Source organism: Schistocerca serialis, chromosome 2 (assembly GCF_023864345.2).
Source record: "Schistocerca serialis cubense isolate TAMUIC-IGC-003099 chromosome 2, iqSchSeri2.2, whole genome shotgun sequence".
Classification (NCBI taxonomy): Eukaryota; Metazoa; Arthropoda; class Insecta; order Orthoptera; family Acrididae; genus Schistocerca; species Schistocerca serialis.
In genome coordinates, this window is record NC_064639.1 from 85347288 (window position 1) to 85367519 (window position 20232).

A 20232-nucleotide genomic window follows, 5' to 3' on the forward strand; every position below is an offset into this window, starting at 1 on the left:
AGCGTGGATGTGTGGATGGGGACATTTTTATGCAAGATGGTGCACCTCCGCAAATTGCAAATCCAGCTAAGCAGCTGCTGAAGCGCCATTTCCGAAATGCTAGATTTATCAGCCGCCATTTCTCTACACCCTGGCCGCCCCAATCACATGATCTTAACCTGTGTGGCTTCTGGGTGTGGGGCTATCTGAAAGATGTTGTGTTCAGTCTTCCAGTTGCAAATTTAGCTGCATTGAAGTCACTCATTGCGCAACACATTCAGAACGTCACCCCGGAAATACTTCCATCAGTTGTGGAATATGTTGTTTCTCGATTTCAATTTGTTGCAGTAAACGGTGGACAGCACATAGCATATTGAAAATATTTTGCGCCAGTCACACGGAAATTAATAATTCGATTTGATTTCGATTCATGCTTTTTACGCGCTTTTTGGCCTCAGGACAATTAAAAACCGATTTTTCCAATCCGATGTGATATGACCTTGCCGTGGTGGATGGGCTTACGTGACTAACAGTATCACACCTTTACGCCCATGCACACTGAGTAGTACAGTCTGTTTAACGTCAAACGTACACCTTTGGCATTGATGTATGATTCGTTTGTCATTTGTAGGCGATCACTATTACATTATGATGCTTACAGCGACATCTATCGCTACAGTTTGTAACTTTTTATTCTTCTTCTACCATACTTTTTACCCCTTCTCCGATAATGTTCAAATATGTTTGAATTCCTAAGGGATCAAACTGCTGAGATCATCGGTCCCTAGACTTACACACACTTAAACTAACTTAAACTAATGTATGCTAAGAACAACACACACAGCAATGCCCGAGGGAGGACTCGAACCACCAGCGGAAGGGGCCACGCACTCCGTGACATGGCGCTCCTCTGACTGCGCGGTTCTCCGGTAATGTTCCGTTTCAATTTGACGTCATTCTGACCAGTGGTGATATTTGTACAGCGGTTTGAAAGTTTAACTTTAATTATAATCATCCTGTATATTTGACACGTGCGTATGCAGGCAAGATCTAAAGTAAAATGCTCAGCCTAAATACTTGGAACGATTTCAACCAAAGTTGATATACATATTACGAGGGTTGCCCAGAAAGTAATGCATCGTAGTTTTTTCTCAACCGAAAACAGTGCTACTGATGCGAAACGTTACGTGTGTATTATTTGAAGTCTTCTGAGTGAGCGCGCCATGTTTCCGTCACTTCCGACCGATAGCGTAGCTGCAGGACAGTTCAAAATGGCATCTGTAGATGATGTACGTTACAATCAAGGTGGCGTCATTGAATTTCTCCCTACAGAGAAAGACACTGTGAGGAATATTCACAAACTCTTGTGCAATGTCTATGGAGCATCTGCTGTCGACAGAAGTACTGTTAGTCGGTGGGCACCGAGGATGGCGGAGCTCCGCGCCCCTCACACCTGACATGTGGCAGCGAGCTGATGTTGTCATTCGCGAGGACAGACGCATTACCAATCGGCAGTGGCGCTGCATCTGTCAGTCAGCAAAGGAAGTGTGGATACAATTATCCGCACACTTGCATATTCAAAAGTGTCGGGTAGCATCCCTTAGAGGGAAAGTTGGAAAATTGATAGCAAAGGGATGCCCCCAGGGTTCTGTGTTAGGCCCCCTGTTCTGGGACATCCACAAGGAGCCATTATTAGATAGCCTAGGACAGAGCGAAGTGGTGCTAGAGGTGATTGCCTACGCAGATGACTTCCTCCTGCTGGTTGGAGGCCGTAGCCGCGAAGATATTGAGCCTCAGACAGACAGGGCTATGGGAAAACTACAACTGTGGTGTCGAAATACAAAAATGACAATTTCACCAAATAAGTCGACATATCTTTTACTAAAAGGCCAACTCGTAAGGAACCCTACAGTGAGAATTGAGGGCTCACCAGTTCTTCGGCGACGTGAGGCTCGCTACTTGGGAGACGTCATTGATGAAAGGTGGATCTCTGCAAAGCACATCGAAAGCGTAACCAAAATAGCCGTACAAGTACTCAATAACCTCATTTCCATTGGTCATAAGAGATTCCATCTTCCCTCTCATTTAATAAAATTATACCACAACAGTATATTAACATGAATGGTGGGTTATGGCTAGGGAGTCTGGGCGCACAGGCTCATGAGGGTGGTGCCGGCCATGACGGTGAAATGGGTGCAGAGGAACACGATATACGACATCTCCAGGTGAGGCCCTGTTAGTAGTAATGTGGCTCTGTCCTCTTGACATCAAAATCAGAGAGCAAGCAGCATGGCTCTGGGCCCAGGAAGGGGACATCGGGAAAACAGGGGACATTCTGGGTTTTTGGGTTGGGGATAAGACTACGATTAGGACAAGAGGCGAAGAGCTATGGCAGGAGTCATGGGAAGCTGATGACACTAGCCGAAGAACATTCCAACTTTTACCAGATGTGAAAGAACGGTTAGGAATGAAATGCTTTGAGCAAACTCGGGGACTGTTCCATTTTCTCACTGGTCATGTGCCCTATCCGACATATCTATGTCGGTTTCGGAGAAGGGCTACGCCTGCGTGTGACTGTGGAGCATCGGAGGGTCTCCTGAGCATTTGGTTTACGAATGACACCTTTAAAATGATGTAGCAGCCGCGTTAGAACATCAACTACCGAACAACGACACGTAGATACTACTAAGACGAGGGGATACGTTTCGAACATTAAATAACCTAGCAAACGAGGTATCACGAAAATTTCTATCGGAATATCTGAGGGACTATCGTGAGTAGTAACAAATAACCATATGTGTCCCAGACCCCGATCCCGTACCGCCTGTGCGTGGATAGGTCAACTACCACCACAGTTGCAATCCGCCACGTGCAGGACTAGGGGGAGTGGGGTACAACAATACCGAACTAAGACAAGTACCGGAATTGACGTAGAGTAGAATCTTAATAAGTAGGACTTAGAATTAGGAAACAAGAAACAGGAACCTGCAGCGATATTCAAGTCATCCTTGGTTTGCCTATTGTCACGGGCACGCTCATCGGCTCAAATGACTCTGAGCACTATGGGACTGAGAACATCAGTCTCCTAGAACTTAGAACTACTTAAACCTAACCAACCTAAGGACATCACACACCTCCACGCCCGAGGCAGGATCCGAACCTGCGACCGTAGCGGTCGCGCGGTTCCAGAACGCTCTCTGGATTAGCTCGGTGGGCAAGGCCGTGCAGTAGGTTTATACACTTCACTGACACCTGTGATGCTGCTGGCAATGTAGAGGATTAGCTATTAAGTACACCATTGGAAAAAGTAGAGTAATAATAATAGCAACTAAATTGCCCATTGTAACACTACAGTAGCTCAACTGCAAACATTGTAAATTAGCTGCTAATAATATTGCAATATTTAAGGACCCACTAATTATGTAAGGTTGTGGGTTGTATATGTACAATAGAAAGAGGAAGAATATTCAAAAGTGTGAGCAAGATGGGTCCCGCGGTGTCTAATGGTGGATCACAAATCGCACAGAAAAAAACATTTGTCTTGATTTGTTGCATCGTTTTGAAAGTGAGGGTGACGCCTTATTGTTCCGGATTATGACAGGTGATGAAACCTGGGTTCACCATTTTGAGCCAAAAACAAAACGACAGTCGATGGCATGGCACCATTCTCACTCCCCACAGAAGAAAAATTTCAAAGCAACTGCTTCCGCCGGTAAGGTCATGATCACCGTGTTCTGGACTGTGAAGATGTTATTCTCATTTATGTGATGCCAAGAGGTAGTACCATTAATTCAGAAGCATATGTCAACACATTAACAAAACTCAACACGCGCTTCTGGCTACTTCGGCACCACAGCAATCCAGGAGACGTTTTGTTGCAACACAATAGCGCTCGGCCCCACACAAGTCTGAGGGCTGCTGATCACATCGCAAAACAGGGTTGGACAGTGTTGCCCCATGCATCGTACAGCCCTGAGCTACCCCCTCGGACTTCCACTTATTTGCGCCATTAAAGGATACCATTCGTGGAAGACATTTTGAGGACTACGAGGAGGTGATTCACACAGTGAAGCACTAGCTCCGCCACCAGGACAAGGGTTGTTACCGACAGGGCATACACGTCCTTGCCTCGCGCTGGAGAAAGGCCATAGAACGGATTGGGGATTACGTGGAAAAATAGGGTGTGTAGGTAAAACACCATTCTTTCATATGTGTAATTCTCATTGTATTGTTGAAGAAAAAAATGCGGTGCATTACTCTCTGGGTCACCCTCGTAGTGACGATCTGGAAAGAAATACTGTGGGGGTAAGAACAAGCAGCCTCCTATTTCCGTGATTGTGATAGTGTGGTGAGAGAAGGGGAGAGCAGGAGATGGACAGACAGAGAGGGGCAAGGAGCATATGGACACAAAAAGGCGGGTGGAGGAGATGGACTGAGAAAGGAGAGGAAGAAATGGACTGAGACAGAGTAGAGGAGGAGATGGGGCAGAGGTAGAAAAGATGGGAGGGGAGGAAGAGATCGGCAGAGAGAGGTGGGACATGCAGACGAACACAAGGAGGGGGAGGAGGGAATGGACAGAGAAAGCGAAGAGGAGGAGATGGACAGAGAGAGGAGTGGGAAGAAGATGGGCAGAGAAAAGAAGTAAGAACACATGACCATGGTGAGGAGGGAGGGAGAGAAGGAGGAGACGGACAGAGAGGATGTAAAGGAGGAGATCTCTAATGGAATACTGGAATAAATACATACCCGGGCCACGCTGGGAACTCAGATAGTTTCATGATAACATTAAATGAGCTACCCGTCTGTGAATTTCTTCCATGTCTTGTGTCAGTCTGGTAAGGGCCCAACAGTGCGCAGTTATACTGTAAATGAGGTCGAGCAAACGTAGTGTAACCAGTTACATTGGTGAATTTCTTGCACATTCTAAAATAGTATCTTCTGTATGACGAATCCAATTTCCTTCCTAACTGTAATGCCAAACAATTATTATTATTAATCACGTTTACGCCCTACTCAACCGTGCCAAGTACAACAAAGAACATCTCTGCCTTTTCTTTATTCCTTTTCTTCATTCTCTCATGAGATCTCTCCTCCTACGCTAAGTGCTTCCTGGCTTCCTAAATTTTTCTGCTTGGCCTAGAGTCCAGTTGTGAATTTTCTACCTACATTTTTTTGTGGTCTCTGTTGCATTGTTCCTGTTTCTATCAAGTCTTCTGTTATTGCTGCAGACTATTTTATTATCTCAGTTTTAGGTTTACTGCTTTTTGCGCAAATTATCATGTTAAAGTGATTGTTCTATTCTTTTAATATGCCTAATAAGCGTCCACCTAAGTTTTTCATGTTTGAAGAAATATCGATAAACTTCTCAATTTAAGTTTTTGCTCTTGGTCGGTATGTTCCTTCCTCTGAGTATTTTGGACACAAAACCTTTCTGATTGCTTTCCGTTCACTGTGTTTTAGACTACGTCAATGTTTCTCTTCCCATCTAAACTGCGTGTTTCAACCTCATTAAGAGATTATGAAATGACGACCGTGTAGTAATGGTCCAATTATTTGTGTAGTGTGGTAGTCGTTTTTTGTTGCAGATGTCTTCTGAAAGCCAGTAGGCTTTGTAATCAATGTTTCAAGTGCTTGACTCCTGAATGATATCGTCTGAATATGTGAAATGAAAAACTCTGTCGAATTTTCTATATATAGTTTCAAGAATATTGGGTGCAAAGGTTCTTATGATGTTTTGAGACCTACTCTTTCTATTGTTTCCTTAAGAATTTATAGCATCTTCTTGCTGTTCAGCGTCATAACAGAGAATCGCCATGTAGTCTCCAAGAATATAAGCATATTATCGTAACATTAATTCTATTTAGTGATTAAAGGGCTAATTTTAAGGTCTGAAAACAGTTTTCACCACGTTTGGAGTACTTTTCCATGACACATTCGAGAAGTCGAGGCGTCAGATCTAATTTCATACGGCTTAGGCGGTGGTCCTCGTCAATATTTCCTCCTTTGTGAGCTTCAATATCCAATAAGTCCTGGAGAATCAGTTACGAGATTGCTATACGATCAGTTTGTTAGATAATTGCATGTTTCTAGTTTCGGAAGATTTTTCTTAACATGAGATGAAATAGTGTTGAGACAAAAATTTCTTATCGGTTTTGTCTGTCTCTTTCCACTAGTCTATTTGTGCGAAGGATATTCACCATTCCGTTTATTGAATCGTCTCTCTTTACCTACCTGTGCTGATTAAAATTTTCAGACAATTTCGGGGAATTTCGGACATTACATTTCATACAACTTTTCACGACTTATTTAGTTTTTCTGGATGTCAGTACTTATTGGTTTATTGGCCTATATGCGTTATTTTCTGCGTACATTTTATTTTCACGTTGCAAGGAGGGTGTACCACGGTAATGGAGCCAACAATACCTTGCGAAATTGCATTGAAACAGCCTTACGGGATGTGGTTCAAAGGATTATTTTGTCTGGTTTACTGCTGACCAATCAGCAGTTTCCAAAATGTACAGTATTCTCAAAATGTTAAGTGTTCGTTCTAAGTCGCAGATTTTCTCTTCTTTAAAGAACGATTGTGACAAAGAAAGTTTCGAGTTTCGGCTCGACGTCCATTCTCTAGGCTTCCACTTCTGTTGAGGTCGTCACTCTCACCTTAGAAACAAGCTCTGTCCTGGGCCAGCTGGAGAGATTTTTATTACGTTTTTACTCCTCCACTGCTTCCTCATCACTAGAGTCTCCGGCTTGGGAACGATATAGCGTAGTTTCCTAAATAATTTGAGAATAAATTTGTGTCACTTCTTCTGTAACAGAAAGTCAGTAAAATTCGCTCAGTACTCATGTCAATGATCTCACCCTTCTCATTGTTCAATGTTACCACTTTTCGCATCATTCAGATTTCTTATCTAAATCACATTGCAATTAGTTTTTACCTTTTGTTTACTTCACTGGACGGTAAAGAATGCTGTCATCGGCAAACAGTCCGATTGATCTCTGAATTGCCGGAAAGTGGGGCCGAGCTGTTCTAGGCGCTTGTCTGGAACCGCGTGACCGCTACGGCGCAGGTTCGAATCCTTCCTAGGGCATGGATGTGTTTGATTTCCATAGGTTAGTTAGTTTAAGTGGTTCTAAGTTCTAAGGGACTGATGACCTCAGCTGTTAAGTCCCATAGTGCTCAGACCCATTTGAACCATTTTATTTCTGAATTGTACCCTTGATGACTGCACAACACAAAGTTTTACGCCTTGCCTGGATCCGTTAACACCGACATTGACTGCTGATGACTATAAACATGTTGCCTGCTCGGACGGGTCTCGTTTCATATTGTATTGAGCGGATGGACGTGTACGGGTATGGAGACAACCTTATGAATCCATGGACCCTGCATATCAGCAGCGGACTGTGCAAGCTGGTGGAGGCTCTTTAATGGTATGGAGCGTGTGCAGTTGGCGTGATATGGGACTGTTGATACATCTAGATACGACTCTGACAAGTCACACATACGTAACCATCCTGTCTGATCAAATGGATCCATTGATGTCCATTGTGCATTCCGACAGACTTGGGCAATTCCAGGAGGACAATGCGACACCCCACACGTCCAGAATTGCTCCAGGAACAGTCTCCTGAGTTTAAACACTTCCGCTGGCCACCACACTCTCCAGAAATAAACATTATTGACCATATCTGGGCTGCCTTGCACCGTGCTGTTCTGAAGAGATCTCCACCTCTCGTACTCTTACGGATTTATGGACAGCCTTGTAGGATTCATGGTGTCAGTTCCCTCCAGCACTACTTCAGAAGTTAGTCGAGTCCATGCCACGTTGTGTGCTCACGGAAGCTTTGCACGACGTTATGCAGGTATGCCAATTTCTGTGGCTCTTCAGTGTAATTCATGTTAGTTTGGTAATATAGTATCTATCTGCACCTGCTTTCTTTGGAATTGGAATCACTATATTCATCTTGAAGTGTGAGGGTGTTTCCTCCGTCCCGTAATCTTGCACACCAAGTGGAATAGTTTCGTAACGGCTTGCTCTTCCAAAGGTATCAGCAATTCTGAGTCAATTTCGTGTACTTCAAAAATGGTTCAAATGGCTCTGAGCACTATGGGACTTAACTTCTAAGGTCATCAGTCCCCTAGAACTTAGAACTACTTAAACCTAACTAACCTAAGGACGTCACACACATCCATGCCCGAGGCAGGATTCGAACCTGCGACCGTAGCGGTCACGCGGTTCCAGACTGTAGCGCCTTTAACCGCTTGGCCACACCGGCCGGCGAATTTCGTGTAGTCCACGGGTCTTTTATCGGCTTAGGTCTTTCTGTAATCTGTCTAATTCTTCTCGCAGTACCATTTTCCGAGTTCATTTTCATCTATGTCCTCCTCCATTTCTATAATATTGCCTTACAAGTTCATCTTCCTTGTACAGCCCTCTATATACTTCTTCCACCTTTCAGCTTTCACTTCTTTAGTCAGGAACGGTTTCCCAACCGAGTTCTTTATATTCATACAGCTGCTTCTCTTTGCTTCAAAGTCCTCCAAAGGCCCCGTTGATGTCCTTGTAGGCCACGAGGGATTAGCCGAGCGGTTTAAGGCGCTGCAGTCATGGACTGTGCGGTTGTTCCCGGCGGAGGCTCGAGTCCTCCCTCAGGCATGGGTGTGCGTGTTTGTTCTTAGGATAATTTAGGTTAAGTAATGTGTAAGCTTACGGACTGATGACCTTAGCAGTTAAGTCCCATAAGATTTCACACGCATTTGAACATTTTTTGATGTCCTTGTAGGCGATATCTTATCTGTTACCTAGTGAAATATGCTTCTAAATCCTTACATTAGTCCTCTAGCCATTCCTACCCAGACACATTGCACTTCCTGTCAGTGTCATTTTTAGACGGTTGTTTTTGCTTTCGTCTACTTCAAGATCAGCATTTTTTTTATTTCCTCCTCTCGTCAGTTAAATTCGACATCTCCTGTGATATCCAAGAATTTACAGTAGGCCATGTCTTTTTACTTGTTTGATTCTCTGCTGCCTTCACTATTTCATCCGTCAAAGTTATCCATTTGTCTTCTATTGTATTCCATTCTCCTGTTTCATTCCACAGTTGCTGATGCTTCCATTGAAACTCATACAGCTCCCATCTTCTTAACTTATTACCTTTTCGCAAATTCCTCGATCACCGTCTACAGTTCATAATCAGAAAATTATGCTTAGAAGAGGATGTAAATTTAATATCAACAAATGCAAAACAAGTGTAATGGAGAGTACTCGAAATAAATCAGGCGATTCTGAGGTTATTGGATTAATAAGTGAGATGATAAAATAGTCGATGAGTTTTGGTATTTGGGCAGCAAAATAACAGAGTCCCCTGTCGGTCCCTCCTTTCCCCTGTCTATCTCAGCCTCTCCCCCTCCCACATCCTAGCAGATACATAAAATTTTCAGTGACTATTCCAGTTGTCTCATCTAACAAAATGACGTCCTTCCATTGCTCTGTAGCTCAGGCTGCATGGCTTCGGCAGCGGGTTTTCTTGCAACAGGCATTTGCATCACTGATGACCTGTTTTGGAATTCCAGCTTGCCCTGAGATTGCCTGCTTACGGAGCTCCCTTGGTGCTGTTCTGGTGCTGGCAGGGTTCGCGGGTGCGACATTCAGTTCTGCAGCTGCCGTCCTCTCTTTTCTTGTCACAACCTATTCTAGACCGTCTGCGACGATCACTCAACACACAATTTCGTCAGTATTACGATTTAGCGGGTGTTTTTCCGGTTTCTCTGTGTATGGTATAAATCCTCGATATGGCGCCTCGGTTATGGAGGCACCGACCATACGCGCACAAACAGTTTGCCCACGTTGTGTTTCACTTAGCTCCGATGTAATTCAGTTACGGCTAAACAGAATACTGTTCTGATCACAACTGACACTTGGAATATACTGATGACACTGCACACGTGGTGTTCGTGGTCTAATACAATGTCGGAACTTGCAGGCTTGATTAACATCCATGTTTATGTACAAGCACGAATTTATCGCGGAATTTCCATATTTTGGTCCAAACCCTGTTATAAGTTAGGCTGCTTCATTATTTATCGAGCCTGCTACGTTTGTAAACTCTTTGAATACCCACTGCATCGTTCCTTCAAACACGGCTCCTGTACCGCTGCTAGTACCGGAAAGGCAGTTCCAACCAAATTTATTGCGCCGAATTCTGGACGACTTTGTATCCTTCCACGCAACAGATCTCACGACCGCTTATTTATATGAAATGGTGTAGGTTAAGGGGCTGTGAATTATCAAATATTGAGAGACTGGTTGCCGCATTATTTTTGAACTTTATATCATTTATTTGGTGTTCAATTCTTATGCGCTAAGTTATACGACCAAGAGAAGGTTGACTTTGTACGAGACGTAGGATTGTGCTTCCGATGATATAAAGTTGAGTACGAGCTCAATTTTTACAGTGAAACTGTAATCTTGTGGTTTCATTTCGCTGAAGGTCAATATACTCATTCCAGCTACACGTCTTGAACAGTCACTTCCAGCTACATCATTTGCTCTATTCATGTTTCGCGTAAGTACACGGCATGTAGGATACCACGACCTTACAGAACTGAGGTAGGTGAATAGTGGCAGAAGTGAACTGAGTTTGACGATCAGCGTAACGTGCCACGAGACAAGGATGGAAAGAGAGAAAACAATGTGGCATAAGCTACTAGCATGGTGTTATTTTCAGCCAACAGATAAGGTAAGGCTATAGTGCCTGATGTTGGTGGAGGTCAGGATGCAACGTTTGGTAGCACTGCATCTCAGATTTACATTCATTTCATGTACGAGAAATGTGGAAAGGTTATTAAATACTGGTCTACAAATAAAGTAAATATTAATATAATGTTGTCCAGTATACTTTCCTCAGTCACTAATAAAAATATTAATGTTTACACCCCTGGATGAAAGGAAAAAAATGGGTACAATTTCGCCCCGAAATCGTTAGTAGTAGTGTGTTTGCAAACGTGTGCTCCATATTGATGTGAATAATAATTTAAGAGCCTATTCCATGACACGATGTTAGGACCTCGAGTGCACAATTCCTGCGACTAATCTACAACCCACCCCAGACGTGGCAGGCTCGGATCGCACATCTGTAAGCGAAACTAAAACAAGTAGTAAATGTTCTCTCTGCGCTGGCACATACAGGGTGGGGCACCCAACCCACTGTGCTGATCACTCGGGCGAAGTCCTATCAGAGCGTCATCGTGTTATAATAGTGCAAAAATAAGACAGTTTTGTATTTCGCTGTGTATTCTGAGATCATTTGCTCCTACGCTCCTGGAAATGGAAAAAAGAACACATTGATACCGGTGTGTCAGACCCACCATACTTGCTCCGGACACTGCGAGAGGACTGTACAAGCAATGATCACACGCACGGCACAGCGGACACACCAGGAACCGCGGTGTTGGCCGTCGAATGGCGCTAGCTGCGCAGCATTTGTGCACCGCCGCCGTCAGTGTCAGCCAGTTTGCTGTGGCATACGGAGCTCCATCGCAGTCTTTAACACTGGTAGCATGCCGCGACAGCGTGGACGTGAACAGTATGTGCAGTTGACGGACTTTGAGCGAGGGCGTATAGTGGGCATGCGGGAGGCCGGGTGGACGTACCGCCGAATTGCTCAACACGTGGGGCGTGAGGTCTCCACAGTACATCGATGTTGTCGCCAGTGGTTGGCGGAAGGTGCACGTGCCCGTCGACCTGGGACCGGACCGCAGCGACGCACGGATGCACGCCAAGACCGTAGGATTCTACGCAGTGCCGTAGGGGACCGCACCGCCACTTCCCAGCAAATTAGGGACACTGTTGCTCCTGGGGTATCGGCGAGGACCATTCGCAACCGTCTCCATGAAGCTGGGCTACGGTCCCGCACACCGTTAGGCCGTCTTCCGCTCACGCCCCAACATCGTGCAGCCCGCCTCCAGTGGTGTCGCGACAGGCGTGAATGGAGGGACGAATGGAGACGTGTCGTCTTCAGCGATGAGAGTCGCTTCTGCCTTGGTGCCAATGATGGTCGTATGCGTGTTTGGCGCCGTGCAGGTGAGCGCCACAATCAGGACTGCATACGACCCAGGCACACAGGGCCAACACCCGGCATCATGGTGTGGGGAGCGATCTCCTACACTGGCCGTACACCACTGGTGATCGTCGAGGGGACACTGAATAGTGCAAGGTACATCCAAACCGTCATCGAACCCATCGTTCTACCATTCCTAGACCGGCAAGGGAACTTGGTGTTCCAACAGGACAATGCACGTCCGCATGTATCCCGTGCCACCCAACGTGCTCTAGAAGGTGTAAGTCAACTACCCTGGCCAGCAAGATCTCCGGATCTGTCCCCCATTGAGCATGTTTGGGACTGGATGAAGCGTCGTCTCACGCGGTCTGCACGTCCAGCACGAACACTGGTCCAACTGAGGCGCCAGGTGGAAATGGCATGGCAAGCCGTTCCACAGGACTACGTCCAGCATCTCTACGATCGTCTCCATGGGAGAATAGCAGCCTGCATTGCTGCGAAAGGTGGATATACACTGTACTAGTGCCGACATTGTGCATGCTCTGTTGCCTGTGTCTATGTGCCTGTGGTTCTGTCAGTGTGATAATGTGATGTATCTGACCCCAGGAATGTGTCAATAAAGTTTCCCCTTCCTGGGGCAATGAATTCACGGTGTTCTTATTTCAATTTCCAGGAGTGTATTTGCTTCGCTAGTACCTGCCTATGGTCATTGGTCTTACTGTAGTGGTTGAGGTCTCTGGCATTAACTACACATTTTGTTGGATGGTTTTTATACAGGTTAACTGTAGCACCTAGGTCACTAATATAAGGGCTGGCTTCAGAGCAACCAATGTACATCGCAATGCGTTGAGCAGAGTGGATTTAACAGCATGTCCTACCTTCTTTGTAGTGCAGATGGCGTATGTTATCGCATCTCTTGATGTCCACTTTCGTAATGGTAGGAGAAGTGGCAAACGTGGTACTCACGTGTAGGAGGGCAGAGGGAAGCCCTGGGCGGCGCACGGCAGCTCCACGGGCTGCCTGTAGCGGGCCTGCACGTGGCTGCGAGAATCCGTGATGCGCGGCGGCACCGAGCTCTGCGGTGACGTCACCAGCAGTCTGGAACACGACGAGGCACACTCAGCTGCAATGTTCTCTTGTCCAGGGTGCGCAGATTCAAAGTGGGTCCGAAAATATTTCGTGCCCCTCAAGATAGGCAACCCAACATGTAAGTTGATTGGTTGGTTGGTTTGGGGTATAAAGGGACCAAACTACAGGGTCATCTGTCCCCTTTGTAAGTTGGAGTATCTATCTTGAAAGAAACTTTGTCTACCCTGTACCATCGAAAATATTTAATATCAAAACTTCCGAAGAGAGACCGTTCCCCTGCAGTCGATATGTGTCCAAAATCTAGAGCAAGTGGCAACACAAAAGTTACGGTCTAGTGCCCCACTGGGATTCTGACGATTCCAGCGACGCACTCCTGGAGCCTTTGCAGACATAAACTAACCTGTAGCCGGGACAGCATGAGAAGATCGCCGACAGCTCGCAGTGACGTTGCCAGCATTCAACTGTGAAACGCAAATGGCTGCAGGCGAAAATAACAATCGTCAGCAGAGCTGAGACAACACTGGGGCATTGCCTTAGAGAGGTTGACAAAATCACGTTACGCTGTTGACTGAGGGAAGCGCTCGAAGCTGCTGCACCCAGCCCACTGCAACTGTCAGGGATCGACTTAGGCCAACTCAGCGATAGACGGTGACGACAACGCCGCCACTGTCCTTACTGAATGGAACCTGCGGTACTGCTCAGCTTTTGTGCCAAAGCACTGCCTAGTACAACTGTACATCCCAGTGATAAGGGTCCTTCCTTCACTCTAGGAGTGAATGAACATCTTAGGATCATGTTCATGTTTGACTGAAACTACGTCATCCATTTTAATCAATATACTCGTCATCATTTGCTCCTTTGCCACAGCTATCGATCACCACCATTGCCTGTCTTCTGTGCCACCAACTCCACCACCGCCTGTGGTCTGTGACGTCACTTATCTGTGTTGCTGAGTACTTCATCAACCTTCATTTGTGTCTGGTCTCAAGGCCGCCAAAGTCTCTGTGTTTGGTTCGTCATAACAAGCCTCGCCTCCTGAAACCTTTGTAGCTCATTATACTATGTGTTTAACGCTCTCACTACATCCGCCTCTCGTCCTGATCATCCTTCCTATCAACCTCTACTCCATATCTTCAAACACATATAAACCTACACAGAAAAGTATCTGTCAAAGATATGACAGTGATATCACATAAAAAAGCACATAGTGACACCTGGATTCCATTTCCATCAGCTTCCAAATTTCTTTTCCGTCTCACATATTTCCCTCAATCTCAGCAGCCCAAAAATGTTGGTTATCGAAACCCTATCCATTTAAATAAAACACAATGTATTTGACAACTCCAGTCACAGGCTTCTGAGGTTTACAGAGAGTAGATAAAATTTTCATATGGTTCACATGTCCAGAAATGTACCAGTTGCGTATAAAATTAGTTTTGAAGAGCATATCACTATCAAATCTTCCATTTCACGGTATGTACATAAATTGAGAACGGGGTGCCACAGTCAGTTCCTGCTGTAATTATTACATCACATAGAACGTTCGTCCGACTACAACAACGATGGGAGAAACTAGCACACTATGTGTTCGAAAGTACCCGGACACGCCCAAAAACATACGTTTTTTATATTGGGTGCAGTGTACTGCCACCTAATGCCAATTCCACCGCATCAGCGACCTCATTAGTCATTAGACATTGTGAGAGAGCGGAATGGGGCTTCGAACGGGGTCAGGTGTTTGGGTGCCACTTGTGTCATACGTCCGTACCGAGATTTCCACTCTCCTAAACATCCCTAGGTCCACTGTTTCCGATGTGGTAGTGAAGTGGAAACGTGAAGGGACACGTACAGCACAAAATCGTACAGGCCAACCTCGTCTGTTGATTGACAGAGACCGCTGACGGTGGAAGAGGGTCTACCGTCTACTACGCAAGAGGGCCGGGGTTCGATTCCCGACAGGGGACTGGGTGATGTGTGTCCTTCATCATCATCGACACGCAAGTCGCCGAAGTGACGGCCGAACCCCGAAGGGAATATCCCGGCCAATAAATGCCAGACGATCATTTCATTTTTCATCACACAGGAGTTCCAAACTGCATCAAAATCCACTGCAAGTACTATGACAGTTAGAGAGGTGGTGAGAAAAATTGGATTTCATAGTCGAGGGACTGCACATAAGCCACACATCACGCTGGTAAATGCCAAACCACGCGTCGCTTGGTGTAAGGAGCGTAAACATTGGCCGACTGAACAGTGGTTCAAATGGTTCAAATGGCTCTGAGCACTATGGGACTTAACATCTATGGTCATGAGTCCCCTAGAACTTAGAACTACTTAAACCTAACTAACCTAAGGACAGCACAGAACACCCAGTCATCACGAGGCAGAGAAAATCCCTGACCCCGTCGGGAATCGAACCCGGGAAGCCGGGCGTGGGAAGCGAGAACGCTACCGCACGACCACGAGCTGCGGACCGACTGAACAGTGGAAAGACATTGTGTGGACTGACAAACAACGGTACACAATGTTGCAATTCGATGGCGGGGTGTGGGTATTGCGAATGCCCGGTGAACGTCATCTGCCAACGTGTGTAGCGCCAACAGTAAAATTCGGAGGCGGTGGTGTTCTGCTGTGCTCGTGTTTTTCATGGAGGAAGCTTGTACCCCTTGTTGTTTTGCGTGGCAGTATCATCACAGCACAGGCCTACATTGATGTTTTCAGCACCTCCTTGCTTCCCACTGTTAAAGAGCAATGCGGGGGTGGCGATTTCTTCTTTCAATATGCCCGAGCACCTGTTCATAATGCACGACCTGTGGCGGAGTGGTGACACAACAGCGACATCCCTGTAATGGACTGGCCTGCCGCCGGTCGCTGTGGCAGAGCGGATCTAGGCGCTTCAGTCCGGAACCGCGCTGCTGCTACCGTTACATCTTCGAATCCTGCCTCGGGCATGGCTGTGTGTGATGCCCTTAGGTTAGTTAGGTTTAAGTAGTTCTAGGTCTAGGGGACTGCTGACCTCAGATGTTAAGTCTCATAGTGCTAAGAGCCATATGAACCATTTGAACTGTCCTGCACGGGGTCCTGACCTGAATCCTACATAACACCTTAGGAAAGTTTTGAAACGCCGACTTTGTGCGAGGCCTTACCGACCGACATCGATACCTCTACTCAGCGCAGCACTCAGTGAAGAACGGGATGCAATTCCTCTAGAAACCTTCCAGCACGTGACTGAACATATGCCTTCGAGAGTGGAAGCTGTCATCAAGGCTAAGGGGAGGTCAACACCTTATTGAATTCCAGCATTACCGATGGAGAGCGCCACGAAGTAATTTTCAGCCATGTGCCCGGATACCTTTGAACACATCATATCCACGACTAGAATGTTTGACTGTGTTATGCCATGGACACGACAAACTCTCAACTTTGACGAGGATGTACTTTATTATGTAGAAGAGAAGCTGACTACGAGTATTCTAAACATTGCCCATACACAGGTAAGAACTCATCGTCTACAGTGTCTGTGTGCCCTAACGTGGAAGATCTGAATGTCATCCGAACTCCAAAATTACTTTACATCAAAACTCATTTCCAGAGATGTTTTCCCTATCAAAACTTCATCCACTAAGTCTCCTGTACACCCTATAAACCCTACTCATACCCCTACAAGACCATCTGATTAAGGTCTGTAAAGCTCACTCTCTGTCTACACTGTAGAGCTAAAACTCCCAAAACTTGCTACAAGATGTCATGTCGTATGACATAACATATGTCGTCATGTCATCCAACATGATATTTGGCACGTAATGTAATATGTTATAAAATATCATTAATGTTTAGGATGTATGCATCCCTCCTCTGGGATTCTTGCTATTATAAATGCACCCCACTCCCAGGTACTTCCTACTGTAGATACAACCCATCCTATAGAAGCACATAAATTTGTGTGCGTTTGGTCTTACACCCCTCAACAGGGGGTGGGTCCAAGAGAAGCCACTGTGCTGGAGGAGTAGGGTTAACTCGTAAAAAAGCGCTAATATGTCAAGATGTTTTGATTTAAATGTCTTTGAAGCTGCCAGATACGTCTCATTTTACATCCCGTCTCTGCCCAGGACATATTCACCTTTTTTGTGCTACGAAAGGAGCGTTATTCATTCTGGTTTCCAGATTTCACTCTACCATAATTTGGATATTAGACCGCCATGGCTTGGCAACCGATATAGATTTTTGATGACTCGGATGACGATTGAGCTGGCAGAGCTACCTTGACTGTCTTTCGAACTATGTTGCTCATATCGTGGCGAAGTGTAAGGCTTTCATGAAATAACCCATTATATATATATATATATATATATATATATATATATATATATATATATATGTCTTCTTACAAAAATTGAACCGTCTCACAAGCTTGGAAAATAGAAGCAAAAATCACAAAAAACGTGTTTTTTTGGTAGATTACTGAAAGTTAGCTGTCAATTTTACCCTAAAAGTGCATTTTTTATTTGTTTGATTGACATTAAACCGTTTCCGTACTTTCAGTTGACATACCAACAAATTTTACGTGCTAAATTTAGCTCCAGTTTAAACCATCGTATCTTGAAACAGATAAAGATTATTGTGGTGTGTGTACTGTAACACGCTTGGTACACACACCATCAGATTATTTGACTTGTCGCTCTAACAAAGTAGGCGAGTGTCAGGAATATGTCTCGTAGTCTTATCGTGGAGTGTTTATCTTCTGCCGTTAGGTCAGACGATAGAAATGCCACTTGCATTCTTAGAGTAACAGATGGACGGTGACCAACTTTAAACAGAACTTGATTAATTTTCACACACATCTATTAAAATAATAAAAATCATAGAAATTACTTAACTTGATTCTGGATGCTGTTTACAATTGACAATCTGAAATTCCATTGGTCTTGGTACGTTAATCTTATTCTCACATATCTCTGATACTTGACAAAGTGTCTATACATTTCTCTTCATGGCTATGTACAGGAATATGATAATCTTATTAGGCGCAGACTGAAACTTGACTATAGACTAATGCAGACTAATGCAAACTGACTAATTGGAGGTCTGTACACTCGTTATAATACCTCGCGCGTTCATGTATAATTGCGCGAGTGTGATCCGCGAGGAGGAAATGTTCTACGGCAGCAGCAATCTCATTGGCTGCGTTACATATTAATACGCGGATCGGCCGAAGCAGAATTTGGTCAGTCTCTAAGACAGCGCCATGTCGTAGTGCGGAGATGGACGAGCGCTGCGCCTGCGCTGCTGTGCTTACTGGGGCGCACTCTATTGGGAAAGTTGTGTATGCGCTGACTGCACGGAACTATGTACACAACAATTATTCTATAAAAAAATCGTTTTGTCTGACTTATCTAACTTCGTGCAAAGCTTGAACCAATTTGTACAAATTTAAAGTATAGAAGAGGCGCGCTTCAAAAACTTCCCAAAAAAAGTTAAAACATCCCACCTTGACAGCGGATAAAGGTTCCTGGAGAACTAATATTTCGTTTTGAATTTATCTGTTTATCTACAAACTTGCAAAGTTTGAACCAATTCGTACAAGTTTAGTGGCACGCTTCAAAAACCTCCCAGAAAAGCTTGTTTTTTGCTTTTAAAATATAAACGAAGAGCAAGAGTTATTTTCAGACAGTTAAAACTTTCATTAGACCAAGGCCCAATACACCGTTGAACCAAATTGGAGCCATCAGTCTCGCTCCAGTCCTAAACTACTTCATGGTGACAATTTTGCGCATTAAATTCGAACGAATGACTGTTTATGCATGTAAAATCTGCATATAAAGTGCGTATAAAAATGGTGCCATTAACTGAGCATTAACTTCAGCCAAATTAAAACCTCTGTCGAGAGGAATTAATCCTTTCCCCCAATTTGCCTGGTCGCCAGCTCCGGTTCATCCTTCAAACCTTGAAACCTTGCTTTATACTGGAGTATACTGTCACATAGCTATAGTACGACGGATGGCAATAAAAATGGCTGCTGGCCTCGGATAAATCAAAAAACTTTTGCCCCACGTTCCTAGCTCAAATAGGAACCGAGCACCAAGAACCCCGAAAACGCGATTCCGCGGCCTTTTCAGGCATATTTGTTAGAGCGCTTCGGCGCTGTAACGATATTGTGCCAGGCCAATATTATGTTTTGTTTGTGGTTAATTTCAACTAAATAATCAATGATAGTCAGGGAATACACAGCGCAATGCAGGCATTATGGAAAGTTTTAGAATATAATTGGATCTGTATTACAGCAGTTCTTTTGCTGATGATTTGTAGTTTGAAGATGTTTCAGCGGCAATGTTGTAGTGTGCTTTCTAAAGTTCATCATCGAACAGTTTTATTTTAATGTGGGCATTTGTTTTTTTGGACGTGACAAATATTCGGAGTGAAGTGCGACCTCAAGACTTGGCGTGCAGGGAAAAACGTAAACTACAATGCAGTCCATGTTATTTGGGGCCACTTTGGGGATTTAATATTAGGCCACTACCGCAGGTGGTCTCACCTGGAACGGGACTGATATGCTTTGAGCATCCGGAACCGGAAATGTGTTAGGAAACAGTCTGTACAAGAACATCACTTAATCACACTTCGTGATAGGTAGAACGCAACACTGACAACTACAAGCATCTCGACAGGAGAAGCGGCACAATACATTATTTATAATAAATAACATCGAGTATTGCAGATCATACGCATTTACAGGGTGGTCCATTGATAGTGACCGGGCCAAATATCTCACGAAATAAGCGTCAAACGAAAAAACTACGAAGAACGAAACTCGTCTAGCTTGAAGGGGGAAACCAGATTGGCCCGCTACATCGCGCTGCGATAGGTCAAATGGATATCAACTGCATTTTTTTAAAAATAGGAACCCCCATTTTTTATTACATATTCGTGTGGTACGTAAAGAAATATGACTGTTTTAGTTGGACCACTTTTCTCGCTTTGTGATAGATGGCGCTGTAATAGTCACAAACATATAAGCATGTGGTATCACGTAACATTCCGCCAGTGCGAACGATATTTGCTTCGTGATACATTACCCGTGTTAAAGTGAAACGTTTACCAACT

General features: G+C 44.8%; 1 protein-coding gene across 1 annotated transcript in view; it reads right to left on the minus strand.

The window, feature by feature from the left end:
* Nucleotides 1-19692, minus strand: part of LOC126455744 (Down syndrome cell adhesion molecule-like protein Dscam2) — a 192788-nt gene extending 173096 nt beyond the window's left edge. The window contains exons 1-2 of the mRNA XM_050091512.1: nt 19664-19692; nt 13009-13140 (exon numbers count right to left, since the gene is read on the minus strand). Coding sequence (XP_049947469.1) covers nt 13009-13140; nt 19664-19692 — 161 coding nt within the window. The remainder of the gene's footprint in view (nt 1-13008; nt 13141-19663) is intronic.
* Nucleotides 19693-20232: the final 540 nt, after the last annotated feature.